The 24,453-nt window shown below is 40.8% G+C and overlaps 1 protein-coding gene across 5 annotated transcripts in view; it reads right to left on the bottom strand.

Moving 5' to 3' along the window:
• Nucleotides 1-396: 396 nt before the first annotated feature.
• MAGI1 (membrane associated guanylate kinase, WW and PDZ domain containing 1) overlaps nt 397-24,453 on the bottom strand; it is a 645,224-nt gene continuing 621,167 nt past the window's right edge. For 2 of the 5 annotated variants that reach the window (XM_068982976.1, XM_068982974.1), the window contains 8 exons: nt 21,519-21,812; nt 18,303-18,503; nt 9,864-9,957; nt 9,665-9,725; nt 8,546-8,689; nt 5,437-5,575; nt 3,304-3,392; nt 1,221-1,398 (listed from right to left, as the gene is read on the bottom strand). In XM_068982976.1, coding sequence (XP_068839077.1) covers nt 1,342-1,398; nt 3,304-3,392; nt 5,437-5,575; nt 8,546-8,689; nt 9,665-9,725; nt 9,864-9,957; nt 18,303-18,503; nt 21,519-21,812 — 1,079 coding nt within the window. In that variant the 3' untranslated portion in view covers nt 1,221-1,341. Of the gene's footprint in view, nt 1,399-3,303; nt 3,393-5,386; nt 5,576-8,545; nt 8,690-9,664; nt 9,726-9,863; nt 9,958-18,302; nt 18,507-21,518; nt 21,813-24,453 lie in introns of those variants that run through there. The other 3 variants (XM_068982975.1, XM_068982973.1, XM_068982978.1) reach the window with 3 other exon arrangements.

Raw genomic sequence — 24,453 nt, 5'->3', positions numbered from 1 at the left:
GAACATAACATTTCTTTGTGCTTTGTGCTGTGTCCTTTAGCTATAAATATCCTTCATTTGCAACAGTAGTCTCTTCATACAGTTTGCTTAACTTTAGGATCATCAGTAATCCTCATTTATTCCAAGGAGTCCTCAGCTTTTACAAATATAACTTTTGCCTTTTTGCTTTTATAAAAAAAAAAACACACCTAACTACACTACAACACTACATCAGTACATAACAGTCTCCATCAAATTAATTAAATTTGATCAATAATTTTCCTTACTTAGAGAAAATGATCAACAGCCCCAATTAACCCGGAGAGAAAAAGATCACCCCCACCCCCAAAGGGAACAATTCTTAACAATTCTACAGTTTATGTAGAAACAAAATTTATATCCCTTGGGGGAAGCATTTAGCAAATAATTTCCCAAAAAAGTATGCATTTAAAAATACTTTCTTTAATATGATACATCAGGCACACCACTTTTCATATATATATTTTTTTCTTATAAGATTTCAAATGCATCAAATGTCGATAGTCAGAGGATCATCAGGCTGACGTCAGATGTTTCATTAGGTAAGAAACTAAATGATTCCAGGTTTGTGAGCTTCCTCTTCGAACCTTTGACATGGTAAAGGCTGGGAATGCGACGCAGGCTCTCAGATACTGAGGTCGGTGCTGCATTCTTTGTAAGGTCTTCTCCGCTGCTCCGGGGGATGTCTGGAACTCCGGCCGGCGTCCTGTCTCAGACTCGTCTCGTCCCTCTCCCGGTGGCTGCCTCTGTCCTCTTTGTTCCTTTTCTCCAGGGACCGCTCTCTCCTCCGCTCGGGGGACTTGGTCCGCCTCCGGTCGGTGGATTTGGCTCTCCTTTCGGGCGAGCTTCCTCTCTTGCGCTCGGGCGATCTTCTCTGATCCAAGAGTCTCTCCAGAGACCGCCGCCGCCGGCCTGGAGAGCCGTCCCTCCGGCGGGTCGGGGACCGCTCTCGCCTCCTCTCCGGGGAAACCTCCTTCCTCTTCTCCTGCTTCTCCCTTCTCTCCAAAGTGTTGTCAGCGCTGCGCGTGCCTTCCCGCCGCTTCTCCGGAGCCCTCCTCTTGGGGCCGTTGGTCACCATCCGCTCGGGTTGGGCGTCTCTTCGTCCCTCGGGTGCCCGGTCCTTGGGTCGGCAAGCCCCACTGTCGGGTTTTCTAGAAGTTCCGTTCCATGTGTGATGTTCATTGGGTTGTCTGCTATACTCTCTGCTGCCTTTGGGATCTCTCACGTGTGCCCGCTTTTCCCCATGTGGTGATGATTTGTGAAGATCGGGTGGGTAACTGGACTCCAATGATGGATGCTGTCGGCGGTCAGGGGGCCCAGCCCTCATTTCCGGAACACCTTGTGGACCGGTGGGGGGGCCGTTCCCGTCGCTGCTGGGGTCTGCCAGGAAGAGAAACGAGAGCAACAGTTTGGTATCAAGGACCTTGGCTCCTGTCCCCACCCGCCCTCTTGAGACCCCATTAGTCACAACAAGCAAACAACTGTTAAAAGCAGTCAGAATCAAAGCCAAACTGACTCTTAGTTAATTTAAGTATAACTCCAACTAGCCATGGTTAAAAACTGGTACTTGTGGCTTTTGGCAGCTAACCTACGATCTTTGTACTCATACAGATCATTCAACTTATAACATCAGTCATGAGTTTAGTCTTTAAAGGAACAGCCCAAGTAATCTGTCTAGAGGTATCAAAAGGCCCTGCCCTTTAGTATCTTCTGTTCTTTTTTCCCCCAGCCATCACCCTTCCTCCCTGATATCTCCCCCCACCCCATGACAGAAAATATTCCTTTGTTTCAAGAATGTTTTAATTTGCTTACAAAAATCTGGGCTGTTGAACTGGAGGGGCATGAGGGAACTTTGTAAGGGAATGGAAAGAATCTATGTTTCGATCTGAGTAGGGATTAAATGGGTGCATAGAGAGGTAGAAATTCACTCCTCTGGGCCCTCAGGCTTTATGAATGTTACTGTAAGCAAAGTATACTTTCATTAAAAAAAAAAAAATCCAGGCTGGTGATGACAGTGGCAACACAGCCAGATGTTGACGACAGGCAAATATGACATTATGAGAGGGTCCATTAAACATTCTCTCTACCTGTGTGAGTGCCGTCCAACTATTTTCTTTATTTTTGCATATGTTTAAGGAACTGTTTTTAAACTGTGGAGTCATCTGACAGATAAAAGGAAGTGGAAGAGAGGTTGTCAAGTGCACATTTGACATTACATGGGGTTTGCATAGAGGCACTTTTCTTGATGCTATAAAAGCAGCCATAATTACATCTAAGGTGTGGATTCATTGGGCGACTTTTTACAACCTTAAGACATCTATAGATTAAAAAGCAGGGGAGCCCCATAAAGGCTCCTGTTTATTGTTAAACTATCCGAAATGACACTGCAAAAACATTAAATAGCATCCTGGATTTATGAGAGTTCTTTTCAAAGCCTTGTCATACCTAAACCCAGTAAGTCATACATGCTATCCCATTCCAGGCTGGGCACCAGAAATGACGTGCTGCATCACAGAGGACAAACCAGGGCCACAGTCACAGACTAAGAAATCAGGGGTGCTCTTGAAGGATCTTTCATGAGTCAACAAGGTCAACATTACGCAATTAATCTTTCACGAACGATCTCCCAAAACCTAGGGTGAGTTTTAACAAAAACAAGAACGTAGCCTAAAGCAGGAATCAGTAAACTTTTTTTCTGTAAAGGGCCAAAGAGTAAAATATTTATGGTTTTTGCATGCCACGTAGCTTGTCACAACTGTTCATCTGCCACTATATGGCAAACGCAGCCACAGACAACACATACAAGAAATGGGCATGGTTATGTGCCAATAAAACTTTACTTATCAATTCAAAAACAGGCTGTGAACAAGATTTGGCCCCTGGACTGTCATTCGACAAGAGATAACTAAGTAGGAGATCTCATTTTCCTGTTTTGGCAGAGTCTTATCTCTCTAGGTGAGAGCTTTGTGATCTGAGATTTGTTCTTTTGGAATGGCTGGGGAGGTGTCTAGAAATAACAAACACAGAAGCTTATGAAGTCATTTTAAGATCTAGGTGAGGGAAGGGGCTTCAGTGACCATCCTAAATCTAACCTTGGGGTTTCCTACACCTATATTTAAGAGAAGGGAGAGTAAGGCTTCCACAGAGTCAGTGGTGTACTTACAATTCAAAGAACGCAGGGTGCTCAGAATGAATTGCCAAACATATCAAAACAGAGCTAAAGCAGAAGCAATGAGGAAATTAGGCCACAGCACAGAAACACCTAGTATTGATTGAGCTACAAACCGTAGTTTGATTATGGCCCATAAGGTAGAAGCAAGCCTCCCCGAGCTTTTCATTTCTCATACATGCAGCGATATTAGGAGGTATCATCGCTGTAGAAGGGAGGGCCCAGCACCAAGAACAGTCAGAGAAGAGAGAGAGAGAGAGAAAGAGAAAAAGTTGAACATTTAGATTCCCTATAACAAAGAGGAAAGAAAAAAAAATCTGCATTTGTTAACATAGGGTAAAGAGAGTTTATTTGTCCAGTCAGACAGTCTAAGGCAACACTCAAATAAGGCTGCAGAGACCAAAATCAGAACAGTGACGTTTTCAGACAGCCAGATAAGGTGAGAGAACCCAGACAATGGATGCATCCTTTTTTTTCTTTTACTCTTTCTTTTTCAAACAACTGGAACAATGACAGGCTGGCATAGGAGAGCATTAACAATAAACAACAAAAGAACAAAGTTCCCTCCCTCCCCCACCCCGCCCCCAAGACCGCGGCAGTTAAATTAAGTACAAAAAACTCATTACAAAAATAGCCTCACAGAGAAGCAGGTTCCAATCAAGTCAGAAAAATATTGGAACTTAACATATTATAACCCATTTGTGACTCTAATCAATAGAATTAGAGAAATTTAGTCCCAATGACATATAGAGACATTACAGTAGCACAACCCTGGCACATTCAACCCTTTTTGGAAAAAAAAAAAAAAAACGGTGTATTGAAATGATCTTTATTTTTAGCCCAAAGAACATTGGTTAGTGTTGGATTTTCATCCTCAGTGCAACAGACATAGGTTTTGAGAAGGTACACAGGTTACTGATGATGACTCGCAAATGAAAGATCACATCCAACAGAAGCATAGGGAAGACAGAAAAGGGAGACAATGTTACACAGTTTCAGTGGCATCGATACACCTACAGTCAAGGTTTAGTACAGGGCACAGCTGTGGCATCTTAACGTTGTCAAAATACTTCCCCTGTGGTTGGGCATGTCTAAAGGGGCCTCATCAGATACCCACCCCTCCCCCCCACGGGCCCCTCATTATTTTGCACCTGTATGGATGTCCAACACCTGGGAAGACTGTCCTTCAAAGGAGTTCTCGTTCTCCTTGAGCTGCATCTGAATTAAGGATCTCATCAAGTCCAAAATGCAACTGGGCATTGTGCCAAATGACTTTCAGAAAAGAGGGCAACAACAGATAAATCCCTAATAAAGGGGACCGATGTGTATGGGGACCATTCAATCACAGTTTCTATAGAAACTTTTGTAGACCTTTGGTTGGGAAGAAGAGCCCTACATCTAGGGCATAGCTTTTTTTTTCCTTTAAATTTTAAACAAGAATCTCAAATAGGACGTAATTATTATAATATACAATATTTCGCCATCAGAACACTAAGCTATGTAAAGATCATTGCTGTTTAGTCAAATCATGTCTACAGATATGACAAAGGAACTCTATGCATAAGCTGGCTTTCCTTACAGGAAAGGTATAGTAATGTGTTTCCCTCATGATGGGCACTGGGAATTGATTTCATCCTTTATCACCTAAAAACATATGGCTGAAGTTTCAACAGTTTTGTTTTGTAGTTGTGGGCTCAGGTGGTCTGATTTGGGGTAGGGACTAGTGGGAGGGATGCAGAAGAACTGTATACACCTCCTTGATGCTGAGCAAAGGCCCCCAAATCATCTCCAAAATTCATGCCTCTTAAATAAAGATATCAAGTAATCAAAACCCAGAGAGGAGAAAAAAAAAATTGTGCCTCAACATTATCACTCAGGAAACCTGCTTTCCTGCTTCTTAAAAGGAGTAGTCATTTTGTGCTAACAATTGGATCTGAGAAACGGTTTGGCACAGTTCAAACAAACATTCCTTCGCTCTTGGTCGGACTAGACAAAATGTTCTCTCTGATTATCAGAAAGGGGGCTATATAAAGATCTCGTCTTAGACCATGCCCCAGTCCACGTGAGCAAGCAAAAGGATGAAATGTGTAGAGATTTCAGAACAAGCGAGGCAAATAATCACATGGTGCGAGAGGCTGGTAAGACACTGGTGAATAGGGGAAACAAAAAGACTTTCCTGCTGCAGTTCTGGAGACAAATTCATGGAGTCATGCCAGGGAAGGAAGGAATGTTTTCATAGTTTGACCCACCATATTCTGGGACCGAGCCGTCTCCCCGCTTCAGAAACAGACGTACTCTGCGGCCACCATTCTTAATCAGTTCTATAGCCCGAGAATGCTTCATGTTTTTGGTGGTCTCACCATTGATCTCTAAAATTTCATCACCAACCTGCCAGAAAGAGAGAGCCAAGTGAGAAGATCACCAAAGGGTTTCATCAGCCATGGAGGTGCTTTATAATGTCAAATTCTTCCACTTATTGACTGACCAACTACTCATTGAACATGTTCCAGAAAAATCTTCTATTACTTAGGAGACAGAAATGAAAAAAAAAAAGCCACACACAAACTCTCTGTCCTCAAGGAGATGACATTCTAATATGGGAAATACAATACAACAGGCAACTTAAAAAAAAAAAAACATGGTGTGCTAGATCTTGTAAGTGCTAAGGTAAAAAAATAAAGCAGAGGGAAATATAAGTTGCTGAAGGAAGAGGATGTGGTCGACAGCTTCTAGAATGATCCTTGCCAATGATCCCCAATGATCCTTGCCTCCTTGAATTCATATCCTATGTAATCTCCTTTCCTTTGGATGTGAGCTGGAGTGAATGACTTGCTTTTCACAAACAGAACATGGTAAATGTGATGAGAGGTCAACGATAAGGTTACAAAATAATTTTGGCTTCTGCCTTACTGGCCCTCATTTGTCTTCTCACTTGTCTATTCGGATGCATGCCGTGAGATGCCCTACAGAGCCTACAGTACGGAAATGAGAGAGGGCTCGGGCCAGCAGTCCAAGCTACACTGATCCTGACAACAACCATGAAGCTTTAGAGGCAAATCCTTCCCTAGAGGAGCCTTCAGATGAGACCACACTCCTGGCTGATACACTGACTGCTAATACGTTGGAGGGAAAGGAATGAACAAGAGAGGCCAGATACTTCCTCTCAAGAAGCACATATTCTAGAAGGCAGAAGAGAGAAAGATTGGTGCTGGAGTTTAAAGCACTGAATTTGAGTCCTATCACTTGTTCGCCAAGGGATCTTGGCAAAGTCCTCTACTTTTTTGCAGTTCATTTCCTCATCTGAGAAAGGGGAGGATAACAGCTCATGCCTACCATGTTGAGGTCCACTTAAATGTTACAGTATGTCATGTGAACTATATAACATGATACAAAATATCATAATAATGGTATTTCTTTCAATCAGAAACTTTTTTAAATGAGTAAAGGGCAAAGCAAAACCCATGTGTTTGAAATATGAACAGAAGGACTATATACCACTGTATATGCACAAATTATGCATGTGTATGTAGAGAAGAAGGATATATAAGAAACTGGTACATAGTTTGACCTTAGAAATTATATTCTTACTATGGATCATTTTTTTAATCTAATTCTAAAAAATCACATTCCTGGTTTACTTTCTCAATTTTAAAAAAAAAAGCTTATTAAAAAATTCAGTCTTCAGAAATATAAACTTCAAGATTCTGTCTTAAGTTACAAGTATTAAATTCCTCATCTTTGGTCACTTTCCCCCCTTTCTGCTCAGGACTAATTTTATTCACTTTTTTCCTTTCCTGAGCTGACTCTCGATTTCTTTTAATTCCTTCCAAACTGTTCCCTATGTATGTCTCAATCTATGCCCCCTAGATATAAATGAGCAAATGATTTTTTTTTAATCATCTGATCTGCCCAGAAGAGCAACATATTCATATGTGGTAAGAGATATTAGATATCAAAATAGAACACAACGGTTTTTTTGGCATGTGTGCATTTAAAATTTGCATTACTGAGTACTAGCAAATGATCTTGAATATTCATGCTATGGTGTCCTTGGCCCACTGTTAAGAAAGACAGTTACTCATTCCTGAGGCCAGGGAAAGGTGGCAGTGAGTAGTGAGAGACTGAATGGAGCTCACCACCCAGAACCTACAGAACCACATGGCTTCCTGCTCTCAAAGCATGCCTGGATACCCAGGAATTCCAGGGAAGTAAGGCTGGAAGAAGCACAAGCTGGAATCAAGATTGCCAGGAGAAATATCAATAACCTCAGATATGCACATGACACCACCCTTATGGCAGAAAGTGAAGAGGAACTAAAAAGCCTCTTGATGAAAGTGAAAGAGGAGAGTGAGAAAGTTGGCTTAAAGCTCAACATTCAGAAAACGAAGATCATGGCATCTGGTCCCATCACTTCAAGGCAAATAGATGGGGAAACAGTGGAAACAGTGGCTGAGTTTATTTTTGGGGCTCCAAAATCACTGCAGATGGTGACTGCAGCCATGAAATTAAAAGATGCTTACTCCTTGGAAGAAAAGTTATGACCAACCTAGATAGCATATTCAAAAGCAGAGACATTACTTTGCCAACAAAGGTCTGTCTAGCCAAGGCTATGGTTTTTCCAGTGGTCATGTATGGATGTGAGAGTTAGACTATGAAGAAAGCTGAGCACTGAAGAATTGATTCTTTTGAACTATGGTGTTGGAGAAGACTCTTGAGAGTCCCTTGGACTGCAAGGAGATCCAACCAGTCCATTCTAAAGGAGACCAGTCACGGGTGTTCACCAGAAGGACTGATGCTACAGCTGAAACTCCAGTACTTTGACCACCTGATATGAAGAGTTGACTCATTGGAAAAGACTCTGATGCTGGGAGGGATTGGGGACAGGAGGAGAAGGGGACAACAGAGGATGAGATGGCTGGATGGCATCACCGACTCGATGGACATGAGTTTGAGTGAATTCCGGGAGTTGGTGATGGACAGGGAGGCCTGGCGTACTGCTATTCATGGGGTCACAAAGAGTCGGACACGACTGAACGACTGAACTGAACTCAACTGAACTGAATACGAGATTAAGTCTAAGAAACGGAAAATGGGATTGGGATTTGGAAATGGGATTCGGAAATGGGATTCAGACAATATCCACTTTAGTAAGTTCATGGGTGATTTTAATCCTTTATTCAATGCCAGAGTTGGAAGAGCTCACCTAATTTCTGACAGATACATCTAAGCTTGAGGGAGAGATGAAAAGCTGTAGAAACATGTAATTCTCACGAGCGTGCAGGCTCTAATCACAAGATGTGAAGAAGTCACTGCAGACGACTTCTTTACATCCATCCCAGATGCTTTGCCCTTACTTACCTTCATCTTCCCACACCTTTCCGCAGGACCATCCTCTGCTAAGCGCAGAACGTAGAGGTCCATGTTATACTCCCGACCGCCTCGAAGACTGAAACCAAATCCCTTGGCTCCTCTTTCCAGCTCCACAGTGTAAAAATCTTGCTCCTATTCAAAGAAATTAAATGCAGTTATTCTGGGAGGACTTAAAATGACACACCTTTCTCTCTCTCTTCCCAAACACTCTCCATTATGGCTCATTTGACCCAAAGGCACAATTTGTATCCCCTTCTTGGTGGTTCCTAATTGTTTATTAATATCAATTAACCTTAGGAGGTTGGAGGTCCAGAATGTGAAAACATTCATGAATGTGCATACAGATTGCAAACCAACACGCATATATTAAAATTTAATCAGTGAGGCTGTGACTTGCGTTTGTGACAGGAAAAATCCTTCATTAAATAATACCATCCTGCACATTGCTGGTGTTTTAGTCTCCCTGCCCAAGGCCCTAAAATATCTCATCCTTTGGATAGCAACGACAAGCTCCACACACCTTGATAGTGGTTCCTATGCTGGTTAAGGAGAATTGGGAAAAGATTAGGAAAAGCTTTGAGAAGGCCAGTGAGGGGGAGTAAAAACAGAAAAAACTACTTAACTCTGTATCACCCAATGTCTCCCAAAACTGCTTCACCTATTATCACTTGTACACGCTCCCATTACCACCTTGTGGGACAGGTAGGTAGCTTTAGGAGCCTCACCTGAAATTCACAAGTCTGAGTAACAGCTTAACCAAAAGACATTTTCTCGCCATAAATGCCTTTACGAATACCATGACCAGCTATCTCCTGTTTTGCTCTTTCTCTGATCACCTATTATTGAGATAATTGGTAGCATTTTATTTTGTTTGGTCCTCCTCGCCCCCTACCTCCAGAAAAAGGATGTCTAGGGATGTTTTTCACAGGTAGTAAAATAATGTTATTTTGATAACCCAATGTGAGTTCATGTTTAGTATATATTTAGTACATAAAAGGTTATTTATGTTAATTGAGAGTACCTTATAAGATACCTGGTAAAAAGAGCTTCAGAAAATTGGAAGGATACGTACAAATCCAACAAGGCAAAAAGAGACATAGTCCTCACCTGTGTTGCCTGGGGTGCTTTGAATTCAAACTGAGATTCTGGCTTTGGTTTGGTGGTATTCCTGCCAAAGCAAGAGAAAAAAAAAAAGATAAAAGAAACCCATGGAGAGCCTGAGAAAGCATCAGAGAAGTATCATCACACCACCAGGAGTTACTTTTTTCCCCTGAAAGTAACAAAAGAAGCCAAAGTCGTGTCTGACCTGGTCTCCTGGGCTCCTTGCTGCGAAGGGGTGTGTGTGGTGGTGATGGTGGCTATCTTCTCTGCATTGGTCAGCAGAGTGGCATTCGAAGACTCTGCAGGGTAAGACAGAGCATCATGAAATGAAGGCCCCGGAGAAGACATCATCAAATTAGGTGTGCAGAAGCCCCACACCTGAATGACATCTGAATTCTCTGTCACCATTTCAAAATGTTCTGACTTGAATTTCTAAACAAGAGTGTAAAGAACCATTCTAAGATCTTCTATGATGTGAGCCATGTACACCCCCATGGCATTCCTCCAACTAGGTATCTCGACAAATGAGATAAAGAGTTTGCCCAAGAAAATGGTACTTTAGAAATCACAGCCAAGGTAGGTGCCTTTCACTCTTCCCCCATCACTTGAAAAGGGCAGTCCCATCAAATCACTGCAAAATTATTTCCCAGACTTTTACAGGCTAATAATAAATGTCTCTGCTAATGTCCCTGCAATTTATCGGTGATCTTTAGTGAGTCTGCTTGATTTTCTCATGTGAATAGTCAGTGTTCTAACTTCTTGCTACTAATAAATACACATACAGAGAACATCTACTTTCTTCCCCAAAGCTTTTAATGAAATACAACTAAAAATGTGGAATTCTTGTGAGATCTTGCCTAGTATCACTCATGAAGAGTTATGTATGTAAATCTAAGTTGTACAAATCAGGAAGCCACCCTAATGTAACAAATATGATTATATTCTTATGTAAATTGACTTTCTTCTTCACTAAACACATTCATAAACAACTTCATTAATCTCTGGGAGCTTGGAAACCTAGGATTTGAAAACACTCATGAACAAGCCTACAGACTGCTAACTGACGTGCATATATAAAAATATATTAAAATAAGTTACATAGTATCAGTCTTATTTTACTAATTACTTCTCCATTAAGATCAAAGCAGACAGTAAACAATGATGAGTAAGCTGCACTATTTGAATTTATTTTTAGATTGACAGTTTGGAACCTGCCACACATTTTCTAATCAAGAAAATGCTAAATGTGGGGGTGAAGTTCTTAGATTAGCCTGTAAACTACCCTTTTACTTCACAGTGTACCATGAAGTCTATAAGTTTCTAGGAGTTCTGAGGTTTGCAGTAGGCACTCCATAGTTTGTGGAATACATGTATCTACCCATCACGTATAACGGAGTTTCTATGGATATCTCACTAATCCCACTTATTTGTGCTCTATCTTCCACTGTACTTCGCTAAAAACGCTACTCAGCTTAGGTCTGACTTTCCGTTATTCTATTTTCATTACAAATAGCTGTTAAAAGCAAAGGCCTGGAGATCAGACCCAGGTTCAAATCTCTTTGTCCTTGACTCACTATCTGTATGTCGTCTTCTCCTTGAAAGGGATGGGACAATAATCATCCCTTTTCTTGGATTAAAGTGTATGAAATCTTTAGCACTGTATCTGACATACACTCAACATACACGGACTGCAGCCAGTGCCCTTGCTACTATTTCTATTTTGTATTTATTACTGTGGAAATGTGTTTAAGGTTTTAAAACTCTCTGCAAAATGAGACAGCTTAAATATGATTTTGACAGTTTCTATTCCAGCCCTAAAGCTTATGATCTGGATAGTGGTGGTACAAGATTAGCAAGAAAATGTAACTCAATCAGGTGAACAAAACTGTGAATCTAGTTCATGCTTCAGAACGACGTCTCCCCTAGAACCTGTTTTACCAAATGCTGCACCAGAGTCTGAGGGAACAGTAATCTGTGGCCAAGTAAGGGTGAAAAACAGTGGATGAAACAGAAATGTTTTTGCGTGTCTGTGTTTTGTTTTCCCTATGGACCCTTAATTGTGCCAGTATACCTTGGGACCCTCCAAGAGGGGGGCGTGGTGCTTCTCAAGCTTGTCGGGTGTATTGGTTACAAGGTCAGAGGCTAGACTCAGACTACCTGGCTTTGCAACCCAAACTTCGCAATTTACTAGCTGGGACTTGAAGGAAAGTTACTTAGACTTTCTATGCTTGAGTTTCCTCATCTACACATAAAGAGTAACAGAAGTATCTAAGAACACTGATGCAAAGACTACCTGGGAGGAAAAGTGTTTGGGCTCGTGCCTGGCACGTAAAAACTGCTCAAAAATTGAAGACCATCTTTTTTATGGGTGGCATGTATTTATTACCGTTATCACAATATTAACAGCATAATATTAGTCTGTTTTTATGACTGCAGTTAACCGGCACAACCAAGGTAAATCTAAGTGGTATTTCATAAAGTCTACCCGCTGTGCCCCTACAAAGGACTAGTAGACTGCAAAGCCTGTCAATGTGACTTGCCAGAAGTTTCATAAACATGTATTGGTCCTTTAAAAAAACTTCATATTATGTACTGTAATTAACTTTATGGAGACTCTCTGGGAAATCACAAGATTGCTTGGGCCATGGGGAAATCACCATCAGGATACCAAAAGGAAAGTTTCCTTGTAATTAGAGTGATTATAATTACTGAATTGTGCAGAGGTTCCCGTTTAGAATTCTTGGGTGTTTTTGGTAGCCAGAGTTTTCTAGGCAGATCAGATCCTATTCGCAAGCCTTTTTAGTACTTCTGCCATCTTCAAGGTTTGATGAGATGTAACAGATAACCACTCAACATACGTGTAAGTAGAATTCTTTTATTTATTTTCCTCCTATCATTCCTTTGCTATTTTCAAATATTTATATGCAAATCTGTTCTGAGTTGAAGCTTAACGTTAAGCATTTCAGAAATTAACATTTGGTATGCAAGTGCCTATTTGAGTGAGCCCACTGAATTTTTTCTCCTGTTGTTTGTTTTTCTTAATCTATGAACCACCACCATATTTCAATTATGTCCAATGTGCCACACGCCGTGTAAGGTTCATTCCCACATGCACTGTTTCATTTCATCCTCATAACTCAAAGAAATAGGTGCAAGTAATTATGCCCATTTTAAAGCTAAAGACACTGAGGCTTACAAAAAGTAGGCAATATGTCCAAGGTCATCCAGAGAGCAAGTGGAGGCACTGGCAATTAAACCCAGGGCCTGCCTGACTGTTAATTTTGTTTCACTCTGTTTACAAGGGAATTATTCATGGGTCAAGGAAACTGGATCTCATTGGTACATTTCCTTCTTAAAAAGCAAGTACTTTTACCTTCCTGTATAAATACCACCAACTTCACTAAGCAGTATCACAGATTAATTAAAATACAAAACACTCTGGTTTTGACTTCTAGATTTCCTGGGTCATTTTCAAGCACTCTAACTTTTAGCATACCCTCAATTTCCAGGATGCTTTTTAAAAGATCTATAATGTTATATATTTTTAAATGAGCTTTTAAGTCTTCATTTAGAATCAAACCAAGACAGAGTGTGCTGAAATCTCTCCAGCTTTTAAAACTACGCGGTTGAAGCCCATCCTCACAAATTTCTATCTCTAGTCCAAAGTAAAATGTCCCCCATATAAAAGAATAAACACAAAAGACGGGTCTGATATAATATACACCCTAGCAACAGTTTTAAAATGGACTGTCAATGTATTTGACTTGTGGAATTCTTAAGGCAGATGGACAGGTTGACTGTTTTCATGATGAATTCCAGAAGTGCCCTATGTGCTTTCTTAAACAGTGTTTACACCTGCTTTAGCTCTCCCGGAGGAATGAAAATGGATATTACTACCCTTCCCACAGCAATCACGTATCAAGAGGAGCATATCCTAGCTCTCAAGGCACCATCACGGTGCTGTGCTAAATCAGGGCACTAACTTCTGAAAGGAACTTCTCTCTTGGGTTTCAACTTATCTCCGTGACAAGTGATTACCATTCTAACCTTGCTCCCATGTTAATATCCTTAGCTGCCCTTACAGAACCACATTACAAGGCCAAGCAAATAGACAACGGATACAAACATTCCATTCATAAATATTTTAATGCATAAACACATATGTAATAAATACCTGAAGGAAGCATTTGAAAATTTAAATCCCATAAATATTTGAAAAGTTTGGGGAGACTTTTAAAATCTGTATGGTAGAAACTCTGTTCTTCTTGCCTGAGTATATGCTAGCTGTCATATCTACAGAGCTTTCTATTAAGATAATTAAACCCTTTTAGACCTTTGCCAAGGAAATGGCACTACCTGTGTCACCAAGCCTTACTTACTATACAAGTAAATACTTTAAGTCAGAGAGACGTGAAGTACAAAAATAGATACATAAACATGTATAACTGAATCACTTTGTTGTGCACCAGAAACTAACACAGCATTGTTAATCAACTATACTCCAATAAAAATAAAAAATAAAAAATAAAAAAAAGACTTCAGGGAAAAGAGACTATATTTAAATAATGTCTTTTATTTTTATTATTTATTTGTTTGGGTGCACCATGGGGCAAGCAAGATCTTAGTTTCCCAACCAGGGATCGAACCCACACCCCATGGAGTGGAAGCATGGATACTTAACCACTGGGCCTCCAAGTAAGTCCCTAAATAATGTATTTTTAAGTTCATAAATATTTTCATTAGTTTGAACTTGATTCAGTCTGATGATTCCAGGAGAGCCTGGCTCAGTCAGGATCTGCCCTGTCTGAACAGTCTCACTCACACCCAGACTTCACAGGGTATTTCTATACACTCCAGTAATAGGAGGCATGTGTGCTCTGACTTGCCAGAATTCAAGTTCAAATGTAGTATGTAAGCCAGGCTATGGGCCTTTCTGTGTTGCCACCATAGATTTCTTATACAGCTGTCCACCTCTCACAGGAGAAGAGGCTCTGCCCTCACTCCACCTCCCAGCCTCTTCCCAAAGGTCGTAAAAGCCTAGGATGGTGAGAACTCCCCTGAACACGCCTGTCTGAGAACTGTAAACACAACAGTGCCTAAATCAAGGGAGGTCACGTTTCAAAGCTTTTGTTGGAGGGGGCTAGCAGAGACAGAACGGTGAGAAGGGAATGGGAGAGAGACAGTGAGGAGAGAAGTGAAGCTGGAGAATCAGGTGAGCATGCTGCTTCCCTGGAATCCAGCTGATCATGATCCCATGCTTCCATTGCAGGAGGCATGGGTCAGGTTCCTGGTTGGGGAAGAAATATGAACCCCTATGCCACAAGGCACAGTCAATGGATAGGGAGTAAGTTCCCAGCATGGCCCAATCAAGGGTGTGTCGTCCTTTTTTTTTTAAATTTGATCATTTTTTAGTTAGAAAACTAAAATAGTTTGTAGTAAGAAATTTAAAAAAATGGTTATGATGCCTTATAGAAGGAAAAAAATATATATATATAAAAGTCACTTGGGGACTAATGCCAGGTATGGTTTAAAGGAATAAACCATTAATATTAATATTTTGGTGGTGAATTTCATTTAGGGACATTCTCAGTCATTAAATACATGTGATCTCTCCTTAATTCATGACTCCATTAATAGTAAATGGGTTATTCTTAGAGGCATCTTTGAATACACATTTTGCAAATATTTATCCTGAATTGAAATATGACTGACAAGACAGGATAAAAGCAGAAAACACAAGTATTCAATGACAGTGTGAAAATGATGACTTCAGTTCAATCCTTGTCTGATAAAAATAACCCCCAAGAAATGTTAAAATTGCTCAACCACGTTGTGATATTATTTCAAGACTACGTTGCTTTTTAAGTTCCCCTTTGAGGAACTGTGCAAAGAAAGGATGAGTTAGTCTTCAACTCCATAATGAACAAGTAACTAGCCCAGAAACTAATATCAAGTGTTTAGCCTCCTCTCCTCCAAGTTTGGTCAGCTTATCTCTTTCTGTCTGGCTCATAAGAGTACCTCTTCCTGAAGTGGCTCCTTGTGTTTCTGAGAACAGTACCTTGAACAAGATGGATTTCTAAGAGCTCCTGAGCCACTCTGATGAAGGACTTCAGTTTTTTTATGAAGATCACTCAACAAAATGTCTCTGGGCGAGTCCACTGAACACTAGAGTGAGACTGAAGGAGACCAGAACTTCCTGACATGGAGAGAATGCCTCCTTGTACCTTACAATCTACCATGTCCAGCACACTTTTATGGAGAGGAAGTGGATCCAGCATGGTTTTCGCTTCATCAGATTGCAAAGGTCACTCTTTGTTCTATAGGTTTTTGCAAAACCCTCATGGATTGCTTCAGCATCTGTCCAGAAACCTAACCCCCCTGCCTTCATTCTAACTTCCAAGATGGCAATTTTTGGCCCCACTTTAAAGATGAGTATTAGAAATCCACCCTCTGCCAGACTTGATTCCCTTTACCTGCACAAAGATGAGTATTAGAAATCCACTCTCTGTCAGACTTGATTCCCTTTACCTGCACTTTGAAAATGACCAAGTAATTGGAAAAGAGTTTTATTTCATGGTGGTGAATTCCTAAAATATCTTGCAATGAAATCACATCCTCAGCAGCACATCAAGCTTTAACTACACTGTATCAACATTTACTTTCTTCTCACCAAGATGGCCTGTGATAACTCTGTTCAAATTTTACACTTTTGAAGGACTGTGGTTTTAAAAAACATCTTTTTATTGACAAATGTTATTGGATAATCTATCTTGCTTTCCATTTCTTGGTGTTCAGGTTCTCAAAAAATACTTTCCCTTGCCCAATATTAATTTAAGTCAGCAAGTATGTGCACAGGAGTATAAGTTGCTTCTGCATATTTATCTTTCCTGATTGTGAATTCCTTTCCAAGCTCTTCCCTCAAGGCGCTTTTTCTTTCCTTCCTTCCTTTTTGGAAATTTTTCATTCCCACAGACTAACCAACATAGACTCAGCAAGTTATATCCTGTGTTCATTTCTTTTGAATTAATTTTCTGAAATCTCACTACAGCATGGAGATAAATGTATCTAAATTTATATACTACATTAGGCTCTCTCCACCATTTGTCACCAAATTCTCCTGGCTTCTTTCATCCTTTCCATTAGGAACCTAGGTTATATCATCTTGTGACCACTTTCCTAAATTATAATAGCTTTCCAGAGTGGTGATTTGGTAGAATGGACTCTAGACCAGATGGTAAATTACTAACCATGCATTTGAGGCAGGCTGAAATAGACCATCATTCAAGGAGCTATTTTTTCCCCTCCACATTTGGCAGGGGGTATTTCTGGTACAGATAAATATCCCTGTTTTTAGAATGAACAATTTTCAAATATTTATTGTTTGGTTTTAGATTTACATCTTCTGAAGTGCACAGCCTATAGTACTCAAATTTTAAACTAACATGGCTCACTTTCTAGCAATTAGTAGATAAAAATGTTGAATTACTTTCAGATAAAACTTCTGATTTTCTTATTTTACAGATCAGTGGCATAGAATTTTATCACACTATAACCATAAACCACAGTTGTCTCTTCAGAAATAACCACTGACTTTTGGAATATATTTTGTTTTATAAATATATAGTAAGAATGAAAAACAAAAGACACTGAAACATTCTGGGAAAAATATCACTTTTTTCCCAAGGGCAAAATCTGCTTGGAAGAAAGTCATTATACAGGACTTAATTCTCTGAGGGTTCTAAGAGACATTAGTATGTCAACTCCATTTTTATTAAATAATAATAAAATAAGTAAATATAATGTAATAGAATATAATAAGTATTATATACTATAATAATATAGTATGTAAGAATAATAAAGTAAGTACTGATATTTCTTCCTGGAAAACTTTTGGTAGTGGGGGCTGTCCTGTGTACTGTAGGATGTTTAGAAGTGTCCTTGGTCTCTACCCACACAATGCCAAATGTCCCTCAAGGGGCAGAATCACCACTGTTATAAAAGAACCAAAGATCTGAATTGAACCAATCAAACAAATAAATAAGAACAGGCCTAGTTTAATGGAAGCCTGTCAAAATATTAAAAATACTGAGATTTTATTCTTTCTTCATCCACGTGCAAAAAGTAGAGCAAATCATATAGCACAAATTCTAATAACCTCCTATTAAAAAAACAAACAAACATGGATACATTCACTTACTCTGATCGAAAAAAAACAGCATTGGCTCTCCACTGTCCTTACATAAGTTCTATGATATCATCATACTATATACTCAGATTTTACATTCCTGTTTTTTAAAAAAATCATTAATAGTTTCCAGGTAGAATATCAGTCAAGTTTTACCACCTATACTCAAACTATTCTGTTGTTTTAAAGACAAGGGCACCACAACCAAAATAAATTGGAGAGAGTTAAAAATTTTCTGGTATGTTTATCTCTGTAGCAAGACAGGGTCCCTGGGCAAGAGGATGAAGTCAAGAAGGTGAGGTAAGATTTCATAACAGTGGCTCATGAGTGCTTGATGGGTATTCTCAGAGAGGGTCCGAAAGAACTGTCTCTAAGTCAACACTATTCAATTACCTGAACACCAAAGACAGAGTGAGACCGGAGAGAGAGACAGAGACGCACACGAGAGGTATACTTTACCATCCCCAGGGATGATGCGGAGGGTGACTGTGTTGCCCGCTTCCTTGATGAGGTTGACAATGTCAGAGTGGGATTTGTTGGTGATGGAACATCCATTTACTGCCAAGATCCGGTCTCCCACTTTCAGCTTGCCGCAGCGGTCAGCAGGGCTCCCCTCAATAATCCGACCTATTTTGTGAGGCATGGCCACACATGCATTGCCTGCTTTGATAGTCAGTTTTAATTTTTTTTTTTAACGTTACATGGGAATAGAGTGAAGGGAGGAGAAAAAGGGTTGAAAAGGGAAAGAGAAGGTTAAGTGTTAATTAATTAAAGCATTAAGCAAATGTTATTAAAGGAGAACTCTGTGCCGAGGGTCAAAACATTGGCAAAGTTTCGGGCATTTGTGGAAGAAGTTACAGCCCTAAATGATAGTTCATTGCTGCAGTCCTTTCCCGATTTAAAATGAGGGGGACACCCCAGCTTTCCTCTATCAGTGGCAAAATTTGGGATCTTTAGCAATTTCCAAAGATTCTCAAGAGCCCCCAAAGTAACTTGCTGTGGGCTTATTTGGGGACTTCGAACATGAAACCCAGAGCTGGGATGGAAGCTTTTGCACATTCTGTGTTCATGTCACTTCATTTTTGCCAGACGTTGCTTAAGCTTCTGCCAATGTTTTGTTCTTTCTCCATTTAGAAAACACAATCACTGGGTGTCTAGTGAGGTCAGAGAGTCCGCTAGTGCCAAAAATCCAATCTGAAAACACCTAATAGACAAACACTTAGACTTTCTGCCTGCTATCCAGCATGATGAAAGCATTAGCAAAGGGGCATAATTACGAGATGAGCCAAGAAAGCACCCAACCTTGACACGCATTTTTCCTTTTATGACCTTTGCTCAATCAGCTGCTCTCGTGGGCTTTCAGAGAAGGGCCCAAATGGCTCATTAGCTCTGAAATCCTCCTTCTTCCACATAGAAATCCCCTCAAAGCCATAAGAAAATCTAGTACATACTCAGATGGAGGACAGTGATCTGAAGCTAGGTTCAAATCATTCCTCAACCCTTCTTCTTTAATCATTTCCTTCGTCCTCCTCAGTTACTACACAGCTCTGGCAGGAAAAATCAGGAAAAGTGCATTTGAAGAAGAAAGTTTATTGTGTGCTCTGAGGCACTGCATGTCACAACCAAGAGTGACTGGTAACTTTTAGAAGAGAGGTAGAAAATAGGCTTGTGGCCTGATCTGGTTTCCAGATACTTGCATACTGAGTTGTAAATTTTGTTGGGCATGTCCACTGATTTTGAGAGTTTGTCTTTCTGTAAAGATAGTTACGTAGTTGAGCCATCTTTGGGAAAGGGTGACAAAATTAACATGGGAAACCCTGAAAGAGAAGGCTCTTTCATCCTAATTCAGAGTGTAAGGATAAAGTGTATGGGAAATGAGCTGCAATTGCTTTGAATTTCAGTATATTTGCCTGAGTCTGTATCACTGGATGTTAAGGTTAAGGTTAAAGAATTTTTCAAAAGAGAGTTAAACAGTCTTCTGGAAAGCAACAAGCAGGTGTGGTGGAAAGCCTCCATACTCAGATTCAAGGTATTGATTAAGTTTAGCCCATCTCCAAGGACAAGTCCATGGAAAAGCTATCATGCAGGTGGGAGGAAAGTCTGCCTGGCTCAGAAGAGAGGTCACATGCAAGGTATTAGGGAAAATTTAATTTGCTCATTGTAAAAGTTGGAGGAAAACAATCAAAGACCAAATTGTGAGTGAAGACATTCGATATTTGTTAAACAACACAAAACCTCCCACCAGACATATCTGTTGTTTCATTCTAGAAGGAGAAACTGAGAACTCAAATTCTGAGAATATCACTGGGTGCATAGGGACAAACTGCAGATCTGAAGAAAATAACTTGAGATGTCTTTGTCCCCTCTGCTTTTCTTTTTAAATTGGACGGAAAAGTCTTCAAAACTAATGGAGAAAACAAGCCAGAAAACCACCCTGCCTTGAGGTCAAGTCACCCACCACCCACAACATGCTGTGATAATGCTATTAACAGAGCTCACAGAGGCATTGTTAGTAATGCGTGTTTGTTATTGCAGCCACACATGCACAGACCTGGCTTGACGCACTGTCCCCTGAAGTTTGCACCTTAAAGGGACATGACTTTAGCAGGAAGCAAAGTACCAAGACTAAATGGAGACAAACGGAGTTGTACCAGAGCAGAAATCCAACAGTACGGAGCACCTAGCTGATGTTAGCCAGCAAGCGACCTGGACCACTGGTCCTCAGACTCCTTGTGGGTAGGTCATTTGGAGACAGAGCTGAAGCATGTTTCAAAGCCTGCACAGCCCTTCCCATCTCCCATCATATTCCATATTAACTAACAAACGTGCTTGGGGAAAACAACAAATGACGTTTTATTTAATGAAGAAGGTGGATCAGTTTTGGAATATATACTTATGATCCATTCTACTAGGAAGACTCACGATTCCTAGTTCCTAGAATCACCTGGCTTCCTGTTTGTCTCAGCCCATGTACCCTGCAGGTGACAGCTGTGTTTCTCCACTCTCTGCTGAAACCCTCAACATCTGGATGAGACAGGACAACCACCCCTGCTAGAATTCAAGGGCAGCGAAGACAAACAGCTCTGCACTCAGATTTTAATTAGATTCTCCACCAGGCAACAGTAAACATATTATTTTAAATTAAAATTTAAAAATTTCAGATGGAGATAGGTAGAGTAGAGGAAGGACACAGATAAGATAGAAAGGGCATTGCATGTATATTTTTCACTCCTCACACCTCTATTTCTCCCCCCCCCCCACCCCCGCAGGCATTTATTTCTAAAACCATATGCTTCTTTTAAAAATGCAGAGACCTTCTGAGACAACTGCTATGATTGATACCCTGCTCAGGACCTTGCAAAGGTCTCTCTATGGCAAGAATTTATCACACTTTATCCTGTCAAGGGGCTTCTGTGCAAATTTTACCTATGCATGAAGTTGTCTGCCTGTGAACGTGCCACCAGAATGGAAGCTGAAGAGTTAAAAAAAAAAAAAAATCCCAACCTTCAGGAGAGGAAAAGCTACCCAATAAAGTCCGTCCCCAATTAAGACTTTCATTACCTGAAGCGGAAAGCATGACGAGCATTTCTGTTAATGAGATTTTGGCTCGTCTTTTCCCTCTCCAGAGAACAGTGACCCCAGGAAACGCTGGGGAGCAGAAGTGACCACACTCACCGAACGTCGTGCCGGCCTCGGGCCTGCTCACCGACGACACGATGACAAAGCCGAAGCCCTCGTTCTCGCCGCGCCGGATCTCCACGTCGTAGGGCTGGACCACAGTGCTCACCACACCGCTGCCGCCGCCGCCGCCACTGCCGATGCCGCTGGTGCTGCCACTGCCTGAGCTCACCGTGTTCAGGGAGTTCTGGCTGCCCTGCGGGGTCCGCTTCTCCTCCGTCAGCGAGGCCGGCTGGTTGCTACTGTGATGGGATGAGGCTGGCGAGGGTACCTCGTTCTCAGTTTTGGGGGCTGTGCAAGAGACATACCTCTTGGGTTACCCACCTTTGCCAAGAAATGTGCCGTCACCCCTTCCTCCTTCCCCCATCTACTCCACAACCAAACCAAGAGAGTGACAGCTTTGACAGCACCTGGCCTCACATAACTGAGACACAGGAACCAAAAACCACTCTGATAAGCATTTAGCATTCAGGATCTGCAGACACCGATACCATGGGAGAACAAAGGGGACGCCCAGAGTCTGTTACATTTAGGACATACTGTGTATCAGCGTCTGTATTTGGACTCAAATCTGCAGCAAGACGGGCCCACTCTGAAATATCTCCTGCTTCACAGGTCGAAAAATGACCCCTTGACATTATGCTAAGTGAAATAAGTCAGACAGAGAAAACAAATATTGCATGGTAGCACTTACGTGTAGAATCTAAAAAATACAGCCAACTAGTGGATTAACAAAAAAGAAGCAGACACACATACAGAGAACAAACTAGCAGTTATCAGAGGGCAGAAGATGGGTGGAGGGGCAGTACAGGGGTAGGGGAGTAAGAGGTACAAACTATTAGGTGTAAAATGAGCTATAAGGATATATTCTACAATGTTGCAATATAATAACTATAAATGGGCTTCCCTGGTGGCTCAGATGGTAAAGAATCTGCCTGCAACACAAGAGACTTGAGTTTGATCTCTGGGCTGGGAAGAGCCCCTGGAGAAGGGAATGGCTACCCACTCCGGTATTCTTGCCTGTAGAATTCCATGACAGAGGAGCCTGGCAGGCTACAGTCCATGAGGCTGCAAAGAGTTGGACATGACTAAGCGACTTTCACTTCATTTCTCAAATGGAGTATAACCTTAAAAATTGTGAATCACTGTGTTATACACTTGTAACATATGTGACACTGTACAGCAGTGAGACTTCAATGAAACAAACAGAAGCAACCCATTGAGGGAAGCATAAGACGTAGCCCACCGTCTTTGCCTCAGAGACATATCTGCATTTAAGCTGTCATTGCCCTCAAGTCACATTTCTGCTCAGCTTTGCTTCTGCTTTTTCCATCAGAGAGACTGTCAGCTGACAGCACCATTATGACGTCCCTACTGCAGGATTCCTGACACCACCTGTCAGAGGTATACTTCACTTTTCTTCCCAGCTCCCAGATGCCAATGATCCACTCTGATCACACAACTGGATACATTAACCTCCCTCAGAATTCATTTTATCCAATTCCAGTCTTACTGCTTTCTCAAGTGACAGGGTAAACCACTCCTAGATAGCCACAAAAGTAGGTGCGACCACTTATTTTTCATGCCAAAAGCAAAATATGGGTACAGATTTTGGATAGGACTACTAAATTTATTCCCTAAAGCATCTCCTTTCACAGATTTCATTTTATGGTAGTAAAATATACAGAACCTAAAACTTATTATTGTAATCATTTTAGATGTATCCTTCAGTGGCATTAAGTACAGAAACACTGTTGTCCAACCATCCCCACCAGCTATCTCCAGAACTTTTCATCTTCTGAAAACTGAAGTTTTGTATCTTTTAAACACTAATCACTTTCCCTGGCAACTAATCACTAATCACCAACCCCTGGCAGCCACTATTCTTTCTGTCTATATAGGCACCTCATGGAGGCAGAAGCATACCATTTTTGTCCTTTTGTGACTGGCTTATTTCACTGAGCCTTATGTCTCTTCAAAGATTTAATATGCCTTTTTACCCAAGAGCTTAAAAACCCCAATATTTAAAATTTTAAAAAATAAATCTGAAAGAAACAAAAATCTCATTGCTCTATTCTTTTTATTTGGACCAGTGAAATAAAAAGTTTTCAACTCATCTCAAAAGTCTATTTCTGATTGCTCTTGGCTACATGGGACACTACGTTATCCTGACACCATAAATGAGCTCTCAGGACATAAATGAGTAACACTGCTTTCCATGGCGGCAATAGGTAGTAGGGCTTTCACACTGGACCCTGATGTCTTAATTCTTTTGAAATTAATTATATACCATTGAAGTGAGTTCTACTAATTTTTCTTAAACAAGGAGCCGTTGATTTTATTTGATAAGTAGCTGTTTCACTGGTACCATAGCTATGGAGAATTCATAAAATTTCATGTCATACTTTTTCAGTAATTCCACTGATATAACATGGAATTTCTTTCTTCAGCATTCTGGGTTGTCTCGAATACTTGGAGGTGGGGGCTGCCAACAAAGGTGATGAATGAATGTGAAAGGAAGACACTCAATGGATTGTCTCAAATTGGCAGATCCCAACACAGATTGCCAAGGATGGTAAGAAAGGAAGGCTAAAATCAGCAGGCAGTTGGAGAGAGTAGAGAATTGCCAAAGGTTTTACAAAACAGGTTATATTTGAGCTAAGAATGTATAGGACTTCCAGGTATAGAGGAAGAAATCAAAGATAACCTAAACCTGGCTAGCCATTTGGCTTTCTCATAGAGAAAAAGTAAAAAATTAAAATAGTTTAATACATGTGACTGTCAACAACAGAGTAACTTTTTTATAAGCTTATTTGGCATCATGAAACTGATTTTTGCTCTCTTATTTGGGTGCTACAATTAGTGACCTCTTTTGTTGAGAATTCTCATCAAATGAAGACAACGACCAAGTTCTAGTTGGCAAGGGGCTGGA

This window comes from Capricornis sumatraensis, chromosome 10, assembly GCF_032405125.1.
Source record: "Capricornis sumatraensis isolate serow.1 chromosome 10, serow.2, whole genome shotgun sequence".
Lineage (NCBI taxonomy): Eukaryota > Metazoa > Chordata > Mammalia > Artiodactyla > Bovidae > Capricornis > Capricornis sumatraensis.
This window is presented reverse-complemented; position numbering and strand designations above follow the sequence as displayed.